The following is a 24,475-nucleotide window of genomic DNA, read 5'->3' as shown; positions in this document are numbered from 1 at the left end:
ACACACACACACACACACACACACACACACACACACACACACACACACACACACACACACACACACACACACACACACACACACACACACACACAGATAGTCATGCAAACAGCTTCAGCACCACGTCTCCTGATTCCTGCATCCTTTATGAATCTGCATGTTAATTGCAATTTTAAGCACATTTATTTGTATATTTGTGTTTAAATTTTTTTTTCACTGGAGTTTTTTCCAGTTGTTGCCTTTGAACGTTTGGGATCAGATTGGGATGTCAATGAAATTACATTTCAGGTTGCTTTCTCTCTGTAAAACATCTATCTGCACATGAATACGCATACATGATCTATGATCCAATAGAGAGGCTAGGCTGCATACATGTTACTCAGAAAATACGTTGGCTTCACAGGAAGTTGAAGCCCTTTCTGAATTGCTGTATGACCACCAGCTGCTGATATCTCCTATTCATCAATAACTGATACTCATTTCTTCCACAAAACTGCAACATCAAGTCTTCCTAAATGATTAAAAAGTGTCAATAAAAGTGATTTAGTGCCAAATTTCTTGACATCCCTTTAAATGAAGTTGTTGTTCTTGAGTTTGTTAAAGCCCCCTTCACACTGGATGACAACACTGCTAAGTTCTCCACAACGTATTAGAACGTGTCTGGGTTGCAGAAATTTTTAAAATCTTCCTTCACTGTGAAGGCAATCATGATTCTGCTGCAGAACTCACCAAATACGGTTTGTCTTCCTATTTTCCACATCCCCAAGACACTCTCCTGCACCCTCACTGTTGTCTGTATGTCAGCAGCACGTTCCCACAGCAATACTACCACGTGCACACACAATCACACCACGTCACGCCACTGTAGCGCCACATTACCACCGCTGGTATCTCATCTGCACTAGATTCTTGTTACGATCACTGTCATAGTTTAGGCATGAGCCCAACGTGGCCAGTCTGGTTCAAATTCTTGATAACCAAGCCACACCGGTGCCCACAGGCCCTGCATCATGGTTACGTTGCAACAACACCCAGCCCTTGCTTCACCCAAGGCTCCAATATGCTGCCACCACAATAATAAACTACCACAACCTCAATACAGAAGTTTTTGTGCATTCCCAAAACCATCGAGCCTACTGGTCTCTTAATACCATCTGAAGACCCTGCGAAGACCTTTCATGTTCCGACTAATCTTTTACATTGTCTATCCTCCTGTTCTTTGCATAATAGACAGTACTAAACCAAGTAGAAATTATCTTTTTACACAATGAGGCTGGCTGTGGCTGGATCTGGGCTAACAAAGCCAGTTTAGATTAAATGGTCCGGTGTAACGGGTCAGACACCTTCAGTGATGCTTCACGCTGCTGCCTTTGACTGACAGGTGGTTTCAGATAATTCCTCTAGTTAAGGAGCTTACAGTGAATGAGGTTGTTAACACATATTGTAACACAGATGCTACAGTATTTATTTCTATAACAGCTTGAAAAATTAGGCTTTTATGGATTTGGAGATTAATCTCAACATGAGCTGGGTGAATCGTTTCCCATCCTACATTTAAGTCATGAGCCAGGTTTTTAACATGCTAGTGAATGACGTTATCATCATTACTGATGTTTTTATGTTTCTGTGGTCAAATGTTAAAGTTAAAACAACAATCTTAAAATGTTCAAAATGAAATGATTACAGACATTAAAACAAAATATGCCAGAGTTATATGAAATGTTTTTTTTTCTCACAGATGAAACAGTAAAATGTTTAATAGACTGTGCTAACCAGTAAATAATAGCAGGATTCAATCCACATAAAGAATGCAGGCAGTGTAAATAATACAGCTGGATATGCAGCTTCATGTCAGCGCTAGACAATATTCAGCAAATAAAAAACATAAATAAATCACAGCCTGTCGCTGGTTAACTTTTCAGCTGTTAGAATATGAATTCAGTGTGGCATTTAAACTGTCATTTATTAAATAAAATTAGATCTGGTATAACATAACACTGCAGGTATCTAACCGTGAGAAATTTCTGAGAGCAACACTTCCTGGACCCTGTGGTCCATCCACAGAGCGCCCGCAAACTGCGTGACCTCATGCAAAAAACAGGCAATAACAAGCTAGATGTATTCAGACATAAAAACTTTATTGTTTTTTTCCCTTACGTAATTGACTGTTGAGTCAGTTTAAAGTGACATTTTGAGGCTTGGGAAAAATATAAACTCAAAATGGTTATTTTGGTTTTACATTTGTACTCAGAAACACAATACTTCAAATGAGCTATGTTTGCTATCTGCAGGTCAATGGTATCCTGACTTGCATGTTTTAGACTTTTCCCTGCTCCAACACACCTGATTCAGTAACTGATTTACCTCTTCAGCATGTCATCAAGTTCTGCAGAAACCTGTTAATCACCCTTTTATTCAAATCAGGTGTGTTTTACTTTCTTGCTACACATTCTTGAATGGATTCATGCCTGGACTCTGGCTGGTTTAGTCCAAACAAAATCAAAATGTCACGTTTTTAGGGGGGGTTGCTATGCTCATGTGCAGTTTTGTTACATTTTAGTTCTCTGTTCCTGTTTTTGATTAACCATTCATTTTCTCCCACTTTCAGTTCAGGGTGACGGGGGAGCTGGTACCTATCTCCGAGAAGCGTGGTCCCCCCTGAACAAGTCCATAACAGGCAACCATTCACGCTCTCACTCACACCTAGTGACAATTTAGACTTACCAATTACCCTAACATGCATGTTTTTGGATTAGTGCATTTATATTCTTCTATCAAGTTTTTAGGCATTCTTTGTTTGATCCTTGTTTTCTTGGACTTAGCAGCAGCTTTTGATTTTATTTTGAAATAGTCATTTTCTTTTTCTTACCTGCCTCCAGAGCCTTGGCAGCATTTTTGTCCTTAACCAAAAAAATAAACAAAATTTCCATGTTTTACTTCATTTCCAGCTAGTAAGAAAATGAAATCAAACCATGACATGTTTATCAATAACTATATACCTAAAATGCACATATGGATAAAGGTGCACAGGTATACAAACATCATACATGGATGTATGTACTGTATGAATATGTGTGTGTGCCTCTGAGTGTGTGCATGTGTGTGTGTGTGCATGTGTATCAGGGAGTAATTATAGAGAATAAAAGCCTGCTTGTACAGAGTGAAACTGTGGGTTTTGAAGTGAGATGGGAGATATTTTCTGTTTGACTGAGCAGCCTCAATGGTCCTATTCAAGTAGCCCCCTCACTGCCCATTGTCTCCAACCACCAGCCCTACACACATACACACACATATACACATATTTATGGCTATGGTTGTACTGGAGTGGAGGCCAGGGCAGAGGATGACGTGAGGATGAGGGGGGTATGTGGTGTTTTTATGGTTAAAAAACAAACATCACCTAAAAGTCAACCTTAAATCCCCTCAGTGCATCTTCAATCTCACTACAAATACAATCACCCAAACCTCTGACGCTTCTGTGCTCCTAAATTTAATCAGTAGGATAAAAATGAACTTTAATTAAGGTCTAGCATTCTTTGAAGGAATGCCACCTCTCATGCCACAGTTTTAGACTCAGATCATCTTATGCTGAGAAAGGACGACACTGTAGCTGATGTGATCAAACCTTGAAAATAACGCTACGCAAGATCTAATGGGATATTGCAAGATATCATGCTTAGAATATGTGTTGAGGATGACTCTCAGCTACTACCACACCACATTTTTTAATTCTCACATTTTGAATCCAAGTGTAAGTTTAATCAATAAATTTATTCAGTTGCTGACATCATAAAACACAATCACAACCTAATGTGCCTTTTCTCAGTTTACTTGTGGAAAAATGAAAAAGAGGAACACAATAATGCGAAAGCTGATTTAGCTGTCTTACAATAATGCTACGCTCTTAAGTTAGACCTCTTGTTAACCAGGTCCACATGACAGAAACAACCCCCCACCCTCTCATTCACACAATAGTGAGTTTAATAACACAGCAGTCTGGCCGGGCGGATAAGGAACTCACACTGGTCAGGGGTTAATAATCGTCTGCCGCTGGTTTTGGAGCCCATTAGGACATTGATCCGGCTGCATCTTTAATGCCACCTGGGGAAAGGAATGTGTCGGGCCTTCTGTTGTGTGTGTCTGGGAGTGCGCTGAGTGGTCAATCTGTGTGTGTGTGTGTCAAAAAGAGGTCAATCAAAGCAGAGTAGGCCAGAGAGTCACACTGTGCCGAGAGGCAGACAGTGGAAGGCTAATATTCCTGAGGTCAGTGGGTTAAAGGTCATTTGACTTGAACACACTGGAATATTGAAGACACAAACTGACTGTATATATGAGCAAGTATCTAAACCAAACAACTTAAGGTTGTAACACAGACACAGGCATGAATAGTTCATCATATCATCTCTTAATAACAGCCTTTAATTAAAAGCCTAGCATTCCTTAAAGGAATGCGTATCGCTTTAAACTAAAATCATATGTTGAGAAATGACTGAGTTGTAGTGTTTTTGGTGAAATGCTAAAAGAATGTGTTGAGGATGACTCTCAGCTACTGCCAAGTCAAACTTTACCTCAATATCTGTAAACCTGACTGAGTTGTAATGTTGACCAGCTGTTGTGGTCATCTCGAATGGGGCTGACTCCAGCTGTTAGTCAGTTGTACATCCAGTTTCATTAAAATCAGTCCTCTGGTTCTTGAGGTATTTTGCTAACACCACAGACAAATTAACACATGCATGCACACACAGACACAAGCAAAAATACTATCGTCCTTTTCCCTTCAGTGGCAGGCGATTTAAAAACAATTAGAGGCTTTAATCATTAACTCCCCTGCCTCTCACTAAAAAAAGATGTTATCCGGTTAAAACCCAGAAATGTAGGTTTAATGTAGTTCTCAGCTTACAGAAGATGTTTTACATCTTAGTTTGAAGGGCTGAGGCCAGCAAGAGGAAATACCTTGAATACTTTTTTTTTTTCCTTTTCAGGAGGGATTAAATTCACAATCTAAAAAACACACATTGTGAGCTCTATTCAGATTCTGGCTTTAAGTGTTTTTTGTGATAATCTTCTGTTTGTTGGATATTCACAATGTTGACATTTATATTCAGGAAAGTTCTTTGTATTTTGGTTGTGCTAGTTGCCACTCTGAGCAGTTTTCAGTACAATAAATCATTCTGTAGAAGTCCTAGGACATGTTTCTATAGGTACCAAATTATTTACATTTCTGTAATTTATTATTATTATTTTTTTATCTAATCTTAAGGTAATACACTTGTATTTAGCAATTATTCCATAGAAAATGTGCAATTAAGTAATTGCCAATTTAAGATAGTCACTACAGCTAGTCTGTTTTAGCAAACACAAACTGGCTACGACTCCGTTCAGTTTATAGACACTGAGCTAAATTTTGGTGTAGTTGTAGCTGAGAGTCATGTCCATCATATGCTATGAACACTAACAGATCATACAAGATCTTTTTTAATTTGGCAAATCAAGGCAGCAGGTGATCCTGGAAGGAATGAAAGTTCCCTTCTTTTGCTGCTTTAAATGTAATTAAAAAAACTCAAAGTTTCCAAGTTGCAGGAAGTTGGTGCACTTAACTTTGTTTTGTATGATGTTTGACTTGGATTTAAAGTGAACTGGTGCAGAATGGAAACATGAGCGTGGTGCACTTTGTTTTGTAAAAAGATTTTTTTTTTTGCAGGACTGCTTCTATGATTTGTGTTAGCTGCTAATATGTTGCAGCTCAGCAGTAAACATTGTATTCATTTAGAATATCTTTTTAAAAAATACTATATGAACTGTTGTTTTTTTTTTTTTTTAAAGAAATGGCTCCCATTCTCCACTTTAGACACTTATGTAAATGTCTTAGTGTTTAATACGTCCATATTGGACAAGGATACATTTTTTCCCTACTTTTTATTTCAGAATGAAGCTTCTCGGATGTGTCTGTTTGAACAACCATCTGTTGGATCTGAGTGAAAACACGCAGAGGACACAGCTGGGTTCTGTAGGAGGGGGAGAAAAGGGCCTTCCAGTTGGTCAGCCACAATTACTCTGAGTCGAACTTGAAGAAGAAAAAGAAGTGATGTGGTTTTGGTTGCAGGTTATAGGGTGAGGATATGGGTTTGGCAAGAAGTGACTCTGGTTAAGATGATTGTGCTGGAAGCCCTGTGAAGTCAGAAAAACACCACTGTGTGTGTGTGTGTCTGTGTGGGTGGATGGGGTCCTCTGGCTGCTGATAAAAAAAGACATCTCCACCACAAACACATAACATCTGACTTGGGTTAAAGAGACACCTGCACTTTGTTTTATCTCTCTTAACATGATTTACTCCTTTCTCTCACTCAGTCTGTGCGCAGACAGACCTCAAATAGTTTTTAAAGCATTTTGTAACTTTAGACGTTGTCGCATAAAGTGCGAGAATTCAAACTAATTAAATAAAAAACGTGAGTAAGTCATTTTTTTCCCCTAACCACTGGTTTTGTGCTTGAATCATAAGCAAATGGATAAAAAAAACTGTTCAATTGGATGTGAAAGAGCTAAGAGAAGCTGTCCTGGGATGTGAGCATCTGAGAACTCCACATTGTGCAACATCTTTATATAAAACGTTGGCTTTAACTGTTAGAATCAATACTGTTTGCCTGTTAGCAAAATATCTCATGGAATTTAATGAAACTCTCAGAAAGTAGTCACTGGGTGCACATCTAAAACTCAGTGACTACCAATTCAAGATGGCCACCACGGCTATAACTCAGTCATTTTTACAGCTATAGAGCTGATATTTGGTGTGGTAGTAGCTGAGAGTCATTCTCAACACACGCATCAAGCGCTCAGCGTTCTCGTGAGATCTCACAATATTGTGTGAGATTGTACTTAACGTCATTTTCAAGGTTTTGGCCAAAAATGATTATAACTACGGTATAACTCATAAGCTGATCTTAGTTTAAAGCTCTGGCATAAAAGGCAGCGGGTGTGAGGCGTTCCTTCAAGGAATGCTACACCTTTAATTTTATCACTGTAATCAGAAAAACAACATCTTGCTAATAAAGGCTTGTGTTGCACTATTCACAGTAGGTCTGATTGAATTTTGTTGGATTAAAACGTAACCCTGTTGGATTCTGGTATCTGTAAGCCAGCAGAATTAAACCTACAGGCTGAGAAGTCTAAAAGGAGAAGTTAGAGCTGGTCTGTGGTGGGAATTTGTCTGTCAGATTTGTGGTGAGTTTAGACTGTCTGTCGGAAAGCTTTCTGCAGAACTAATTGAGGTTATCGCTTCCTCTCCCTTCATGGGAACCTCAGTGTTTTTCTGAAAACAAACTGAAGTGTCAGAATGTGTCATAAGCTCTGTCTGTGAATATGTCCAAAGTGTGTGTGTGTGTGTGTAGTCAGGACAAAGTTAATGCCTCTCATCGTTTGTGTGTGTGTTTGTTTGGTAGCTCTCATGCAGGCTGCACCAGGTGAACTGGCCTGGTACGGAAGGTCACCGCTGTGATGTCACTTCCCCTTCCTTTCCGGATATTCCCAGCATTCTACTGCCAGCAGCCGGGAACTCTGGGAACGGAGAGCAGGAAGCCTGGCTCCTCCGCTGAAGAGAGAGGGCATGTACTGGTGATGTGTGGTCATTTTTCAGCACTGAATGACTCATCATTTGCTGACTAAAGTCAGTGTTATTTTATCAATCTGAGAGTGGGTGACATGAGGGCCATCTTCAGATGGAATAACATCGCCCCCTCCTGGTTTTGTGAAAATAAGAAAGCCGTTTAACTTTTATTGAAATTAATTTATTTCCTCCTTTTAAAATTCTTGTTCAATGCATCTTGTACATAAAATATAACTGAAACTTTTTTAACCTGGAAAAAGTCTGCAAACTATTTTCTACTAAAGAAAAAAATCATTTTCATACTAAATTAGTCAGGTTATTTCTACTAAACTTCCAGCTTGTTCCTGTTTTGGTCTTTCTAGTTAATTTATTTTTTATGTTGTGCACCTAATTTGTCTTGTTCGGGTTTCACACAATCAAAGGTGCAACAGAAACATACATGAGCAGTTTAGCTTCATGCAACAACCCAACATCCAGGGTTATGGACTGTGGGAGAAAACCTGAGTACCTGGTAAAAAACCCATGCACCTATGAGGAAAATATACCAACTCTACACAGAAATACAGCTGAGATTTGAACCTGTGACCCTCCTAATGTCAGGGCAGTAGTGTTAACCACCACTCTGCAAAGAACAGTCTGAAATATTCCTTTTCTATCTGTGATAATATAACCAATTAATGTAGAAATAAACAGAAAAATATACATCTATGCCTCTGGAAGGCTATAATCAATGCACAGAAGCATCATTGATAAACAACAGCCAAATTATTTACTGTTTATTGATGCTTTGTTATGCTGATCTGTTACATGTGATTTTATTTTTGTGCATCTTGTACGGTAGAGGTTCATGTTTCTCTGAAGGTTGACACCGTTTCCTCCTTGCTCAGTTTGACATCAGAAGATCATCTGTAAAACACCAACAATGCTTTATGTGGTAAAAGACATCATGAAAGTCTAAATGTTGTGAAGTTTTAGGATTTTTCTGTGGAAGAGATATTTCTGTGTTTTGCCACATTCCCTTTTTTTTTGTCTCACCTTCTTTGGCCATGACACAGTACTCCTCACACTCTGCCTTGGTGTAGAACTTGTTGGCGTTGGTCTGGCAGAAGCCCGGTTTGTACGCCATGCATAAACCCACAGAGGCGTCAAAAGCCCAGATGCTTGGTTGGCCTGTGCAGGGTTGGGCAGCCATGGGGAGGCGGCACACAGCTGGAGACACAAAAAGACAGAGCACATGATAATTTACAAAAACTGTACAGCTAAAATGAGCAAAACTGTAGCTGAAAACAAAGTTGGAGCAAAAGGCTGAAATTGGCAAAACAGTAGCTAAGAGCTATAATTAGTACAGAAATTCAAACCAAAAATTAGCTAAACTGTAGCTTAAAGAAACACAAGAAGACAAAAATAGAGCAAGTATGCTTTCAGAAAACAACGTTTTTGAAGAAATTGAAGATATCTCGATGTATTTCTATGGGGATTTTTGGTAAATGAAGTTAAATAATTTGAAATGTATAAAGTATGTGGATGTATTTTAACTGCAAACAGGAAAACAATATGCTGAGTCAGCATTCACACACTTTTTTTGCCTATGGTGAAACAATCATGTTAAATCGTGTTTTCTCATTGAAACTTGTCGGGTGCTTCATTTTATCTTATGTGTTTTTACATCATCCCATTTGCAGATTTTTTCTAATTGTCTCCTCACCCTCCGTTCGACATCTCTGCAGACACTCTCTCTCAGTTTTGAAGTTGTTCTGATTCCCCAAACAGCCTCCGTACTTGAAGAGCTCACAGTTCATGGAGGAAGAGTTGTAGAAGTAATGTTCGTGCAGCCCGAAACACGGGCCTGTCTCCGGAGCGGTGTAACACGCCTCTGTAAGGACAGAGGAAGGGGAGTGACAGGGAGCATAGGGAAGAACAGATACATCAGGACTGGGTCCTTTAAACATACATTCATTTGAATGTATGTTTAAACATCAAATGATGTTTTTGATGGAGGTGATCTGTTACCTGATCCATTGAACAGAGGCGTATCAAAACCAGATCCTTCAATGTCAAGAGTACTCAAAGAAGGCACCACGTCTCTCCTCACTCGCTTTAAAAGTACATAATTCATAAGTTTGTGAAATATTTATGGTTTTATACTCAAAAAATTATAAAGTACATACAATATGCATGTAAAACTTTATGGCCAGTGAAGTAGCATGCAAACATAAAGGTGAGGGTGTACGGTTCCCAACAAAAGTTAAAATGTTTAAAAGGAAATGATCAATACTGCTCACTTTTCCTCCCAATTGTTATAATTTTCTGGATGATTAATGCACAATTTTCCCCCCCATCTTAACAGTACAACTATCATTATCTATCAAAAGCTGACTGGATTTAAGCCACTCAGATTTTAAATAGTTAAACATTAACAATAAAGATGTAAAATATAAATCTATGCAAATTAAACTGTTGTTGTTGATGACATATTTCTGCAGATCTTATATCTACCTGAGGCTCCGGCTGAGGTGTCGGCACTGCAACCTGCTCTCCTGGAACACAATCACCTGCACAGAAATCACATTAAAATCTTTTATTCAAACTTCAATTTGTGGATAAGAATGTATATTTTTTTATTTTCATGGTGATGGGACATTACATGGTTTCTGCTGCGTAGTACAAAAATAATTTCCTCTTCAATGTATTGTCTCATTAGGAGTGATTTTAACCTCTACGCCCATCTGTGTTTGTGCTGTACCTTTGTCCTTTTTAATGATGATGGTGTTTTCACTCATTCCTTGCTGTTTGACCAGAGTTTTAAAGTCATCCAGAATCGTGGGCCTCACAGTCATCGATCTACCTGCAGAGATAAAACAGATGGAAATTAAACATGTGAGTGTGTGAGATGCCCAGATTCAGTCAAAAGAACTAGACTTTATAAATATATATTTGCCTATCAGCGTTAAGATTTATGGATTTGTGTTATTTACTTCCTTTTATTTCCATGTTTTTTTATTTCTTTATTTTATGATTTGGTGTTGCTCGAATCAGTTTAGTGTTTTTGCTCCATCACATTTGTTGTATGTTCTGTGGTTTTGTTTTATTGCCACAGTCTTCCCTTCCCTCAGACTGATCATGCTTTCTCCTGTTCCTGTGTCCTCGTCGGTTCATTAGTCCTCATCAGCCAATCACTTCAACTGAAGTGCGTCAGCCTTCATCCTCCTTGACTATAAATACTGTTTCATCAAGATGCAACAAACTAACAAACGCTGAAATGTCATTTAACAGAAAGTGGCCACTCACTGTAAAGCTTAACAGAGGTGCTCTTATCGCCTGACGACTTCTGTTTGCTCATGATCACGATGGCGTACTCGTTGTAGTTTGTGTGAACCACGTAAGCATCCACGTCTACCCCCCACCCTGCAGGGAGGAGAACAGCGAAGGTCATTACATCTGCTGATCATTTGTGAGGTATATTCACAGAAAAAAAATAAATGAGCAAAACTGCAGATGGCAAAAGGAAAAACATGAAAACGTACTTGCAACATGGTAGAAAAATCGTCCTGGTGTGGTGGTCAGCTCATAGTCGCCAGTTATTTGCCTACACGTTCCATTTCTGCACACAGTTAAAGTTTATTGTTGGGAAATAAACAAGTTTGACTCTTCATTGTTGCACATCAGGCAATAAAATGTACTTATAGTCAAAATAAATATTAGTAATCAAACTGGGTCATTTTGGAATACCTTTTAATTTGGGTGTTTGCCAGTATTTTGAAATTAAAACATCTGCATAATACCTGCAACCCAGGCACCCCATACTCCTGCAGAAGAATCCCCACACAGAATGCCTCGGGGAACACGGTCATAAGCCTTTTCCAGATCTACAAAACACATGTAGACTGGAGAGTCAAACTCCCATGAGTCCCTTAGCAACCTTGTTGCTTGCTTGTGAGAATCCCCACACCCACTAGGCACCTCTCTCCCTGGGCAACTCTAGAGTAGAAAAGAGTCCAGAGCCCAAGCTGTTCGTGGAGGTGAGCCCAGCTATATCAAGTTGGTATCGCTCAACCTCACACATAAGCTCTGGCTCCTTCCCCGCCAGTGAGGTGACATTCCATGTTCCTACAGCAAGTTTATGCCTCCAGTAATCAGCACGGTCAGGGACCTTCTCTCGCCTACCACCCAGCTTACATAGCACCTGACCTTGACGATTGTCCTTGCAGGTGGCATCCTGTCTCTTCTTCGTGCTTGGCTCGGCCGAGCCTCAGGAGCCAAGGCTCGACTACCAGGTGCTCATCGGTGAGCTCACCCCTCAGGCCTGGCTCCAGGGTGGTGCTCCGGTTATGGTAAAGAGTGAGTTGAAAGGCAAAACCTTCAGTTTACTGGTCCATTTTCATTCCAACCCTCAGATATGATCATGAGGTTTGGACCATGACCGAAAGAGCGAGAGCCCAGGTACAAGTGGCTGAATATGGTGGCCGGACTCAGCCTTAGAGATGAGATGAGGAGCTCTGCCACCCTTTGGAGGTCTTTCTGACATGTCCCACTGGGAGAACTCGGGGCAGACCCAGAATTCGCTGGAAGGATTATATTTCTTCTCTGGCCTGGTAATTCCTTGGGATCCCCCAGGAGGAGCTGGACAGTGTTGCTGGGGAGAGGGAGGTCTTGGTTTAGCTGTTGGACCTGTTGCCTTAGCAACCCAACCACAGATAAGAGGTAGAAGATGGATGGATGGGTCTTTTTGCTTCCAAACTACTAAGATACATAAAATTCAACATTATTTTAGAAGTCACACACATGCACAGACAATCTGAATTACCTCAGTACAAAGTGTTTCTGAGCAGTGATTTGTGTTTAAGGCCCTGAAAGTCCCAACCTTGCTGAGAAAAAACAACCTTTAAATTGTTTACCTTTAGGTTCACTGTGAATAATCACTTCATACCTTTACTGTGAGATTCTCCTTGTATGTTATTATTGATAACTCTGAAGAATTACCATGACTTATGTTATCTTTTGACTGAAGAAACTACATAGAAAATATAAACGCTTTTTGTTCCAACCCTCACATATGATCATGAGGTTTGGCCCATGACCGAAGGGGCGAGATCCCAGATACAAGTGGCTGAAATGAGGCTCATTTACTGCTTCATTTTTAAATCTTATTTCATACAATAGTCTGTTTTATGTAAAATCTTTCAAAAACTTGCTTTAAATTAACTTTGTTGTTCAACTACAAGCAATTTTGGTTGTTTTTTTTTTTTTTATTGTTTTTTGCTTTGTGGTGTTTTACTGACTTACTTGGAAATTAACATCGAGAATTTACACTGTTTCAGTTTTACTTCTATTTTATTGACTTTTAAAGATTAAAAATCCCTCCCAGATTATTTATGAGAAAGAAAACATTTAGGATGAGCAAATGACATCATATGAGTGGAAAAAAAGTTATTTTTCTTTTTTGTCAGACATTTTTGCAGTTGAAAACTATTTTTCGAGCATTTTTGTATTTTTTTGATTAAAATAGACACAAAATAAAATAAAACAAAAGCTTCGAAATTTGGATTAGGACTGCATTTTTACACAAACCTGAGTGATGTCCGGGTCATCTTTATCTTTCCTTCAACAGCCACTTTCTGCAGCTGCAGTTTGCCGATGGCCATGTCTCCTCTGTGACGCTGCAAGTGGGGACATGTACTCGCCACGGCAACATCACGCCATGTCCCCAAAAACTGTCAGAATAAAAGTAATCTTTTTACTGACATAAATCTAGAGCTAAAACACCCCGTTTCTTGGAAAAAGAAATAGGAAATTTTCTAAAATGCACTAAAACTACGAATAAATTTGGCTGTACTTTAACAAACACAAAATAAATTATTTCAGGCTTTTAATGACCAACATCACTGTATTCAGAAAGCATGAATAATGTCTGAAGGATGAAACAAAGAAATATAACTAAACATTTATTCACTAATGAGAGAAAATGGGTAAAATGAGATTACACAGAGGTCAATATCTGCTCTTTGCTTTAATATTTGGTATATTTATCAAATTATCTGTATTATGCATGAAAAAGGTTCACCCTCTCACCTTGTTCAAATCAAAGTTCTCCTGTGTGGGATAGAGAGGATCTGGGAGAACTGGAAGCCCCTGAAGAGCGCAGATCCATCCCAGGATCAGCAGCGAAACCAGAACAGCTGTTTTTTGCATCTTCCTGAAACTGACTGTCCACTGTTTTTCTGAAAGCACCCCTCAGAAGTACGAGGCACCGAATCACTCCCTCTCTGCTGTCAAGAGGGGAACAGCTAACTGAGCTGAAGAGTCAGGAGCTGTGAGGGCTGTGACCCCTGAATGCAATCACTCCCACATCCAAAGTAATGAACAAACAAGTAAAGGAGCAAAGTTCTGCCTCTCTGTGTGTCTCTCCGTGCCAAGACAGGCAGCTAAGCAACTAAACATTGGACTTCAGGGTTGCAGCAACACTGGCAAATCAATACAAATGATAAACATGATAAACTACAGAATCCTGTTGGTTCTGAAGAAATGCTAAAAAATGTTGCTTTTCATGTAGGATCTGAAGCAATGAGGAGTGTCTTTTTTCTGTAAGTGGAGGAAAGACATTAGACTGTCTCTTCACGGCTCCTCCTGTTTGTTTTATTGATTCATTTTGGTCATTAAAACATGTTATTTCAAACATACAAACAAAACAAAAAAAGGACAAAAAATTAAAACACCAGTGGAAAAACCTATTGTCATACATGTGTTAAAACTGAAGCTGAGAGAACAAAAAGTCTTTATTTAACATAGAAATATAAGTAAATAAATATGTAAATGAACAAAACTCAAACACCTAATACCTCACCCCTGTACAGTATATTAACATTTTCTCTCTTAAATAATATTTTAAATTCAATGCAGTATTTTACGTGTATTTTAGGCATTTAAAAACAGAGTTTCCTCTGAATTCAGTCCTATTTTCTCTGATTTGGAAAAAAACTTCTTGTTTTTAACCTTAAACATTATTTGATCAACAGGTTAAATAAGGTCTAAACAAACACCAGCAGGCGCCAATCTCTGTGATCTGTGGGGGAGAGGCAATCTTTATTTTGAAAAGAATCCAGCACAGGAGAAAAAAAATTAAACCATGCATTTACTCTATTTAGACATCCTGTGTAGATCTACTGATTTTTTTTTTTTCAGGAAGGGCATCTGGCGTAAAACAATTGCCAAATCATTTGTGCAAGTTTGCTCGCTATGGCAACCCCTGAAGAAGGGAGCAGCTGAAAGAACAATAACCTATGATCTGCCTCATATAAATGATAAATGTAGATCTGTAACATGACATGAATGAAAACGTTCCAGATTCACATCATATGCAATTCTTTCTTTTGTACCTAAACTGGTGTTTCCCACTTGCTCCATGTTTCCAATGAGCTCAGCTGTATTTACTTTAATTTTTTATCTCTTCTTGCATGCACACATTGTTTTTTGTTCAAACTACCTCTTCATTATGTCACAGCTTAAAGTACCACTTTTGTTTGAATTTATTTTATATTTCTCTGTTAGCACGCAGCTGAACTTCCTGTACCTGCATTTGGGACCTACACTCCTTTAAATGTTATATTATCTTATATCACATGTTTTAAAAATGATTCAAGATTCCCACATACCTGTATCTCTTTTGGTGGTCTGTTGGTTTGGTTTTCTGTTTTTTTTTAGTAGCTCCTTGTTCTGTTTTTAAGCTTTTTGTTTCCTACGTTCGTGCTCATTGTTTCCCCTCAGCCTGTTATACTTGTCACACACACACACACACCTGTCATCGCACCTGTTCTCACTCACCAATCACCCAATCCAGTAGGTTTAGGCTCCCTGGTTTCACTCTGTCTCCTCATATCCTCATATGTTGGTGTATGTCTCAGGGTTTTCGTCACACCTGCCCATTTAGATTTTGCTTCATCTTATTAAATCATTTCTGGAGTCAAACCAGCCTGGCTGTGTTTTCAGGTCCTCAACAACAATCAACACAGAGTCTTTACCAGCAGCATAGGGTTCGTATATGCTGTGGGTTTTATTGTGCCAAGTGGAATTACAGCTGAAAATAACTTATCAAACACCATACTAATAAACAATGTTTATTTTAGGAAATGTTCTTCATGTTATAATCCTCTTCGGTTTCTCCACATGATCTCTCACCCTGTAACAATAAACATACCTCAGATAATGTGCTAAAACACAATACATATTTTTTTTTGCATTTAGTAGCTTTAAATTTATTCCAGTATAAATATATGTCAAGTATGTGGGAATTCATACAAAGAAGTGTCTTTCTGTGTTGGAATCAGTGCATAAACAGTGTTTCAGAGATGAATGGAAATACACATGCACACTTGAGGTAAATTTGTGTTTCTAATGTGAAGACAAGTCGGCTGTCCTCTCACCAGGTCAGAAGTCGGTGTATTTAAGGTGCAAGAAGCTGCATGTTTCACTTTGACCTCTTGGGAACAGAAATCTGAATGAAATTTGAGATTTTTGTAATTTGTGACTGATTACTCAAATATTTACAGGTCTGTGGGGATTATGGTTCAGCGCAGGTACCTGAGAAGGAGGAGTCAGCTTCATCACTTGCACACCTGGAACGCAGTCACCTATAAAGACAGAAAGATGCAGGTGAGTGGTTTCTGCTTTTCATTCCTGTGTGATGAATCATACCAAAAAAAAAAAAAGGAACAAAATGAGGGAATCATGTTGCAAAAGGACAGTTTTCAGTGTGAATTTGAGCACAGAAATTGATAATTTATTAAAAATAAACACGCATGTTAAGATTATGCAACTGTTTTGAGTTTTTGATGAAAGATGCCCAACACCAAAATATACAGCATATTTTAAAAACACATCTAAATATATGGTGGTTAATGGGAATATACAGAAAAATACCACTTAAATGCAGAAACAAATCTATCCCTGAAAGCATAAAAACACTCTAGTATCATCACTCGGATTACCTCTGTACTGATTCATAATGACAGCGTCCTCACTCATCCCATGTTGTCCAACCAGAGTTTTAAACCTGTCTAAAACAGGAGGACTAACGTTCATAGTTCGACCTGAGGAGAACAAAGTCAGTTTTATTTTTACTGTAAAAAAATGTAAAGATACATTTAAATGACAGTGGTTTGATTTTTACTGTAAATAAATGCGATCAGGTTCAAATGCGGTCAAACCAGCATGTAAACTTGACATATTTAAGATGCAAACAGATGAATTGAAACAGTCGTTTACTTACTGTAAAGCTTAACTATGGTGGTTTTATTCCCTGATGGTTTCTCTGTGCTCAGCTGCAGTATCATCGCATATTCATTGTAGTTGGTGTGAACCACGAAGGAATCAACATCGGCGCTGAACCCTGCAGAAACACAAGCAAACCTAAGTTTAACATCACAGAAACCATTTTATGAAAAACACAAAGAATGTAGAAAAACATACTTGTAACAAGGTGAAAGAACCGTCCTGGAGTGTTGGTCAGACTGTAAACAGTGGAGGTCTCCTTACATGACCCATTCCTGAAATTTAGAGATTAAAGTTTATTTGAAATGTAGCATATCATTGTTTTTACTGCACACACACACACGAGTCTGACCTGAAGGTGGAAGCTGTCATTGTGAAGTTGCCCTCAGAAGTGACATTTTTCAATTCCAGTGCAACAACGACAGGGTTTGCCTGCCTACGCAGCATGTAATGAGGACAGGTAGAAACCACAGCCGTTTCATACCACCTCCCAACAAACTGCAAGAAGAACACCAAAATTTAACCTACAACAGGACACCTGCAGGTAGAGTTTGACACAATACATATATAACACCAAGTGATGTGATTGACATGATGTATGGAAAAGGAGGTGAGCCCAGACTCATTTTGGAAAGAAACTAATTTATTAACAGAACAAAACAAAGGCTGACAAGGCAGCAACTAGACTAAATAACAGAACTCACGAACAGGACACCAAACCACGAGGGGAGAGACAAAGGCGAGGGACCAGGAGGGAAACACAACTAATGAACCAGCGAGGAAGCAGAGAAAGTGACTGGGTTTTAAAGACAGAGGGTAATCAGATGAAGTGAGCACAGGTGAGATGATGACAAAGCTGGGAACAGGTGTAGCTGGGAGTGATAGGCAAATGAGAGAGACTGAGGAGAAGTGAATGATGGCTGAGGCACAGAGACAAGACTAAACATGAAGACAAGAAAAGAAACAATCTGAACACAAAAACACAAGATAAACCCAAACCCTAACAGTGATATGCTACAAGATGATACGGCAGGGGTCTCCAATCCTGGTCCTCGAGGGCCACTATCCTGCATGTGTTACTTGTTTCCCTGCTCCAACACACCTGATTCAGTGCTTAAATCACCTCTTTATGTTCTGCAGAAGCCTGGTAATCAGCCATTGATTCAAATCAGGTGTGTTGGAGCAGAGAAACAAGTAAAACATGCAGGATGGCAGCCCTCGAGGACCAGGATTGGAGACCACGGTGATACAGTATAAAAACATGATTAAAACTAATGACACGAGATGATGTGATATGAAATGATATACTATATTGCCAACATCATTTTAAACCCTGTGGATTAAGAAAGGGACATCACTAAAGTTCATATGTGTGTGAAGGGAGGCGAGCAAATAGTTTTGGCAATATAATGTATCATATTTAACAATGAGTACAGCCTTCAAGGGAAGTCTTTGTCTAAAAAAACAAGAAAGTAGACAGGAAAAAAGCTAAACTGTTGTGAGAATATGTATTTTTTTATTTATAGTAGATGATTAAATATTACTGTGAGTAAAGAAGATTAGAAACTACTCACCTGCTGAAATTCAAAGTTCTCCTGCGTGAGGATTAGATCATTATGGAGGCTACAGGTCATCCCCAGGACCAGAAGAGACAAATAAGTCACTTTTTGCATCCCGCGGGTCCGTCCTGATCAGAGGCACTTCTACCACCCACCACCAGTCCCTCTCTCTGAGTCACCTTTCCGTTTTGTGAGTTCCCACCCACATCATTACAGACAAACACACAGCAGGGAGAGCAATGTTCTGATGAGCACTTTATCTCTCCTTGTGTTTCAGTACACACACGTTTGTGTTTGTTGCCCTGAATAATCAGAAATGAGTCGCTGGACTTCAGAGTTTGAAGCTACCTGCAAACATGCAGCTAATCAATACAGTACATGTCAGCTTCAGCAGTTGATTAGTGAGGGAAAGATGACAGAGTTTTGTACAAACTGCTTTAGTTCAATCAGTTCTGATCAATTTAGTTTTGTGTAAAATTTCTCATAATATCATTGAAGACCGGACTTTAGGTTACATTTGGTAGTTTGTGGTGTTAATATTAGAGCTTGGGTCTAATAAACCATCTGTGATTTTTTTTTTTTACTGTTATAAAAGGGGAAAAAAGTGTTTAAATTTAGCAAATAAAAGCTACAGTTGTTAATGTTAACTTTTAAACACAGAGGAACTCAACAACAGTGAAGCCCAGAGTTTGAGGAGGCAAAATGTGACAAAGAAATCCTCTCATTTAAACCGATTTATCAGCTGGTTCAGCACATGACTTGCAATAAAATCCTGTTTAAAAGATGTACAAACAGCAACTATCTATGTCATCTTGCAGATGAAGGGAACATAGATATTTCAGAATAAATTCAGTAGCTTGTTAATTTTCTTTTAAAATCAGTTTCCTGAGTGTTAACTTGTCTTGGGATTTACTGTGTTTGCCTGTCTGAACTGTCAGGCTAAATTTGAAAGGTTTACTAACTTGCTAAGATGGTAATTAGGCACTACAAGGGTCATTAGGAGTAATTTATGTTAATATAACCGTCCTAAAAGACACATACTCCATGAAAAAAGTGACAGAGTGGGTTTGATTGTCTCTAAAAGATTCATGTGATTGGCTGCAATGAAAAGAGCTCAGAAGATGCTGTGGTCCTGTAACCCTGCTGTAGATTTACAAAAGTATATCAGAAACATTTTATTAAGACTCAGAAAACCATGTCAACTTTTTCACTTAGTATGTCTTCAAAGCATCACACATAAATATGCAGAAGTATAAATTTTATAAATGGTTCTGTCAATTTTTAGTTTCCCTAGAATTAGAAATATAATCTTATACAGGCAACACATAAAAGTTAAAATGTTCTTTTTAATATAAATTTGTTAAGAACGAAACAATAAAATAGTTGAAAGTATGGCTTCCGTCAGTATTTTTGCTGTTTATGAGGTTTGTAGTTCTTCAGTTGTAGGAAATGCTGAAGGTCGAAGAAGTGCACGAACGCCTTCACGTTCAGCTGGGAAACCTAGAGAAGTAACAATAACTTATTTATACAAAAGATTTATTAGGTAGTCATTAATAATACACATGTATTACATCGACATATATTTACACAAATCTGCTTACTTACCTAACGTCCAGATGATGGCGGACAATTCTCTGTTGGTCAGACAACATGTAATGAGAAGAGGTACACTTCAGGAGGATCATCTAAACCAGTGATTCCCAACTCTGGTCCTCGATGAACTCTATCCTGCATGTTTCAGCTGTTTCCCTGCTTTGACACACCTGATTTGAACGAGTGAGTGATTAACAGGCTTCTGCAGAACTTGAAGACGAATATTCAAGTAGATGTTATTGTTGAAGACCTCCTGAGGAGCAGGGAAACGATAAAAACATGCAGGGTAGTGTTCTTCCAGGACCAGGGTTGGGAATCACTGATCCAAGCTATCAGTGTGTTTATATGTTCATTGAGCGGTTTGTGGTCCTCGTTTACCTGCTGGAGGTGGAGTCAGAATAGACTCTCTGGGGAAACCTCGGGACAAAGCGAGAGCTTTAAACTTCTGGATGGCATCAACCCGGACTCTCGGCGAACGACCTGCAGACGAGCACGGAGACACGGACAGACAGAACATCGTAGATGAGCGACACCGACCCTGCAGAGGAGCTACAACTCTGACATATCCACTATAACACACAGTGTGACAACGCCGTGTGTGTCTGTGTGTGTCTTACCATAAAGTGCCACCTGAGTGTATTCTCTGTTGTAGACCTTGTGCTTGATAACCAAAGCATATTCACTGTAGTTAGTGTCCACCACTGTGATGTCCTTCACCATGTTATGACCTGAAAAGACCAAAAAAAACACAACATACAGACAATCAGCTCTGAGTCAAGATCTTATATTTATAATAAACATCAACTAAAAAAAACCCATCAAAATTATAGTTAAATTGAGCTAAAGTTTGATAAATATGGGATGAGTGGAAACTATGTTAATACACATTTTCATTGTGCAAAATATGGTGGGGAAAATTGAAACAAAACAAATCACTAAGAGAAAAGATCAAAAATAAAGCCTAGTATGCAAATAAAGGTGGATAAATATTAGAAATATACTTACTGTATAAACTGTGTTACTTGTTTAAATCAAGACAGGTTTAAAAAACTGGTTTAATATTTAAAAAAATATAAAATTGTTTCAGAAGTAAACAAGAAAACCAAAACTAATTAAACACAAGTTTTAAAAAACCTTGAGAGCACTGATATTTTTAACTATTGTGGCTTTCAATCATGTGTTTACTTGAAGTCAAATACTGGGAATTAAATATTCAAACACAGCTTCACTAAGTGCTCACGAGATCTGAAGAACCGAGCTTACGTGTGCTGAAGTAGGTGAACTGTCCAGGAACGTTAGTCTTGTCGTACCTGTAAAACTTCGTCATGCACATGCCAGGCCTGAAGCACAAAGAGGGAAACCAGTCATCAAACTATTCATCGTTCCACTTTCTCCTATCTCTGACAGGTACGTTTCATTTTCCATAACCTAACCACTCCAACGTGCCCATGTTTTCTGTGATCGTGTGTCGGCCGTGACTCACAGGGCTTCCCACATCGTCAGGTTGACGTTGCCGTTGGGCAGAGGCGTGATGACGCCCGTGGAGATCTTTATTTTGTCTCTGAGGGGAACAAAACTGGGAGAGTCATAGGCGAGGCCCACACGGTACCATTTACCTGCAAACTGCACACACAAAGTAATTATTTATTGGAGACTTTGTAGGAGAAAAGGTAACTACACAATAAAATATAGTTTTTCTACTAAGTATGTAGGATACTGATGCAAGTCAGTGCATCTGATAAAGTCTCAGAAAACCTGTAATGTAAAAAAGTCATAGTATTAAAATTTAAGTGGAAATCCTTGTTGATTTATAGATCATTTTATCTAAAAAAAAAAAAAACTATATATCAACATGGTTTTCATTTATGCTTTTTTGTGTTTATAGATAATCTTTTTCAAACAGACGACCAAAATTGATAAAGATTTGTGTAAAACCTCTTGAGTTCGGTTTGATCACAAACATTTTAAAAGAATCTGAACCCGGCTTTATTCGTTGTCGAGGTCTCTGATCGGAATTTTAGAGCAAATTAGGATAAATAATGTCTCACAGTTAAACGCTACGTTTGATAAATGTCGTAATATTTGAAAAGGTAGACAATCAAGGAGGCAAACAGCGTTATTTACTGGAAACCTTTTTCCCCACATGGTGCCTCACCTCCACTCAAAGCCTCATATGTTCAGACTGACTCTAAACCAAGCTGAAAAACATTTCTTACCCCTAAAAACAATGTGGACACTGCATTTGAGAGCGTGCAATGTGTTTGAGGGCTCTAATAAGATGCAGATTTGGAGAAGTGTGGTGTATTTAGGGCAGGATGGTAAATGTGGGACCGACTAAAAATAAAATACATGTTTACCATCATGCAGGGACACGGTGCACAAACCTCAGCATTTCCTCATAATAACGTCTCTCTGTTCTCTGATTCCTGTTCCTGTTCAGTGCTACTTTAAATAAAAATTTAAAGTTTGACCTGCTTTAGACTGGTCTTAAGTTGCCCTCTTTTCTTTATATTTTACTTCCACTGAGTCAGAAGTTCTTGTAATCTTGTAAAGTGGTTTTGATTAATAGTTCTCCGGGCTTTTGGAAGTTTTTTTTTTTTAGGTTTTTCTGTAGACTTTGGCTACTTTTGTTGTTTGTTTGTTTGTTAAGCCACTTGGCACATGAGAGACAACTTAGTAAATGGGATATTTTGTTCAAATTTCATTCGCTGAATCTATTTAAAACACCAACTATAACACAATTTAACACAATAAAATTGAGTTTCATCACCAACAAGTGGATTCCCACAGAGCCATCAGCTGAAAACATACAGCAGATGATCAGCTGAAGGATGATGGATCTCTCAGGTCAGACCTTTTTTCCCTTCCTCCAGATGCGACTTTCAGATACTTTTCATCTGTTGTTTTTTTTTTGACTTGAGACTCCATCTTTCGTCCTGCACTGATCAGGTACAAGGAGTGGACAGAGACCAAGTGAAAAGCAGCCAAAGCCCAAAGAAAATCTTTAAAAAAAAACACCTTCAAAAAGCCTGGAAATCTATTGATCAAGACCATACAAGAAGGTCCCAGCTCCTTGGAGGGAAAACACAAACTTTTGGTTTAAACTTTTGCATTGTAGCGCAAGTTTATGAAAACAGAAAGAAAATCAATTAAAACTTTTTGATTAATTTGGAAAATATCATGAAGGTCCTCCAACAAGCTTCCTTTTAAAACTTTTTATGTAATTTCTGTCTTATTACCGTAAACATCACCCTGATTATGTTTTTATAAGTGAGGAAAGCAGAAAAATAATAAGAACGTATTTAATAATTATTATTAGTCACAGCAGCTGATTTGTTGGCTTTGAGTCACCCGCTGGAAGACTATCAAATCATAAATCTATAAAAATGCAGAAACATGCACACAATGTCATAAAAACAAAGAACCACAGCTCTTTTTAAAAAAAAAAAAAACACATCCACAATTTTACCTTCTGCAAGTTGAAATCTCTCTGCGGTTTTAGACTCGCGTGCACCATCATCACACAAGTCATCACCATGGCAACGGAGACCACCGTGGTCCTCATGGCTGCTCAGAGAAACGAAGAAGAGGGGAGAGAGAGATGCTGAAAAGGCTGGGACAGACAGAGCCTGAAGTGACCCTCCAGCAGTCGACAGACACACTCAGGCCGGCAAAAGGCCGAGGTGATATTTGCTCCCACTGCTGATCCACCCACCTGCCTGTCAGCCAATCCAGGAGAAGGATCAGCGGACAGGACCTGATGGCTTAAGAGAAAATCCGTGGCTCCTGAACAACCCCGACTTCTAAGAAAAACTTGTGTAAGTCATGATTGTGGTTTCGCCCGGAGCAGCTGAGATCCAGCTGCTGGTGGGTCACACACGCTGACAGATGATGGATCAGGAGGAGCAAAAACCACAAAAGTCCTGCAGTGTTATTTTACACAGACTGACAAACAAAACCCTCCGGCCTCACAGAGGATCTCAGTGTTCTTATCAAAGCCTGGGCTCCTCTCAAACATGACCCCAGAGGCTCTTTGCTATTTGTAGAGAATGACCTCATGTAGCGCGCCCTCTAGTGACGGCAAAACTCCTACATGTGGAAATACTTTCTGTGAACAAAGATCAAAGATTACAGGAAAAAAGTTTAATGTAAATGTCTGCCATTGACGTGTAAGTTTGGAAACGTTTGCACAACTGCAGTTAGAGTTACATGCTGCTTCACATGGCGACATCTGTTTTCAAGTTTCACTTGGACTTTTCTGGGTTTATTACACGTTTCCCATGAAATATAAGACTTTTGTTTGACTACTTTGTCTTCCAAAGAAATGTATGAGTTTCTTTTTGTTGGCCCAAGAAGAAGTGAAACATAAAGTGTTAAAGGCCTATGATGGCTTGAAGGAATGCATGTCACCCGCTGCCTTTCAAAGGTCATTTATGTGGTGAAATGGGGAAGTTGTCTC

General features: G+C 38.8%; 3 protein-coding genes across 4 annotated transcripts; all 3 read right to left on the bottom strand.

The window, feature by feature from the left end:
* Positions 1 to 8,360: 8,360 nt before the first annotated feature.
* LOC108232537 (protein AMBP-like) lies at positions 8,361 to 13,930 on the bottom strand. Its single transcript, XM_017410414.3, has 10 exons — positions 13,670 to 13,930; positions 13,169 to 13,311; positions 11,125 to 11,201; positions 10,889 to 11,005; positions 10,344 to 10,445; positions 10,097 to 10,152; positions 9,611 to 9,695; positions 9,306 to 9,473; positions 8,636 to 8,809; positions 8,361 to 8,506 (listed from the first exon to the last, which is right to left on the bottom strand). The coding sequence occupies exons 1-10, from the start codon at positions 13,787 to 13,789 to the stop codon at positions 8,484 to 8,486; spliced, it is 1,065 nt and encodes a 354-aa protein (XP_017265903.1). The 5' UTR covers positions 13,790 to 13,930; the 3' UTR covers positions 8,361 to 8,483.
* A 1,765-nt stretch (positions 13,931 to 15,695) lies between these two features.
* Positions 15,696 to 19,018, bottom strand: LOC108232562 (protein AMBP-like). Of its 2 annotated transcripts, none has more exons than XM_017410459.2 (8): positions 18,439 to 19,018; positions 17,217 to 17,362; positions 17,063 to 17,139; positions 16,863 to 16,982; positions 16,582 to 16,683; positions 16,175 to 16,224; positions 16,018 to 16,088; positions 15,696 to 15,773 (listed from the first exon to the last, which is right to left on the bottom strand). In XM_017410459.2, exons 1-7 carry the CDS (start codon positions 18,535 to 18,537, stop codon positions 16,062 to 16,064), a joined length of 621 nt encoding a protein of 206 aa, XP_017265948.1. In that variant the 5' UTR covers positions 18,538 to 19,018; the 3' UTR covers positions 15,696 to 15,773; positions 16,018 to 16,061. The 2 variants fall into 2 exon arrangements, with proteins under 2 accessions (XP_017265948.1, XP_024860488.1); XM_025004720.1 differs by having other exon boundaries at positions 16,018 to 16,073.
* A 731-nt stretch (positions 19,019 to 19,749) lies between these two features.
* ptgdsa (prostaglandin D2 synthase a) lies at positions 19,750 to 23,695 on the bottom strand. The gene is made up of 7 exons (XM_017410460.3): positions 23,486 to 23,695; positions 21,500 to 21,639; positions 21,280 to 21,356; positions 20,634 to 20,744; positions 20,395 to 20,496; positions 20,029 to 20,057; positions 19,750 to 19,923 (listed from the first exon to the last, which is right to left on the bottom strand). Exons 1-6 carry the CDS (start codon positions 23,579 to 23,581, stop codon positions 20,029 to 20,031), a joined length of 555 nt encoding a protein of 184 aa, XP_017265949.1. The 5' UTR covers positions 23,582 to 23,695; the 3' UTR covers positions 19,750 to 19,923.
* Positions 23,696 to 24,475: the final 780 nt, after the last annotated feature.

The sequence above is a fragment of the Kryptolebias marmoratus genome, linkage group LG14 (assembly GCF_001649575.2).
Source record: "Kryptolebias marmoratus isolate JLee-2015 linkage group LG14, ASM164957v2, whole genome shotgun sequence".
In the NCBI taxonomy this organism is placed as follows: Eukaryota; Metazoa; Chordata; class Actinopteri; order Cyprinodontiformes; family Rivulidae; genus Kryptolebias; species Kryptolebias marmoratus.
Note: the sequence above shows the minus strand (reverse complement) of the source record. Positions and strands in the feature narration are given on the sequence as shown.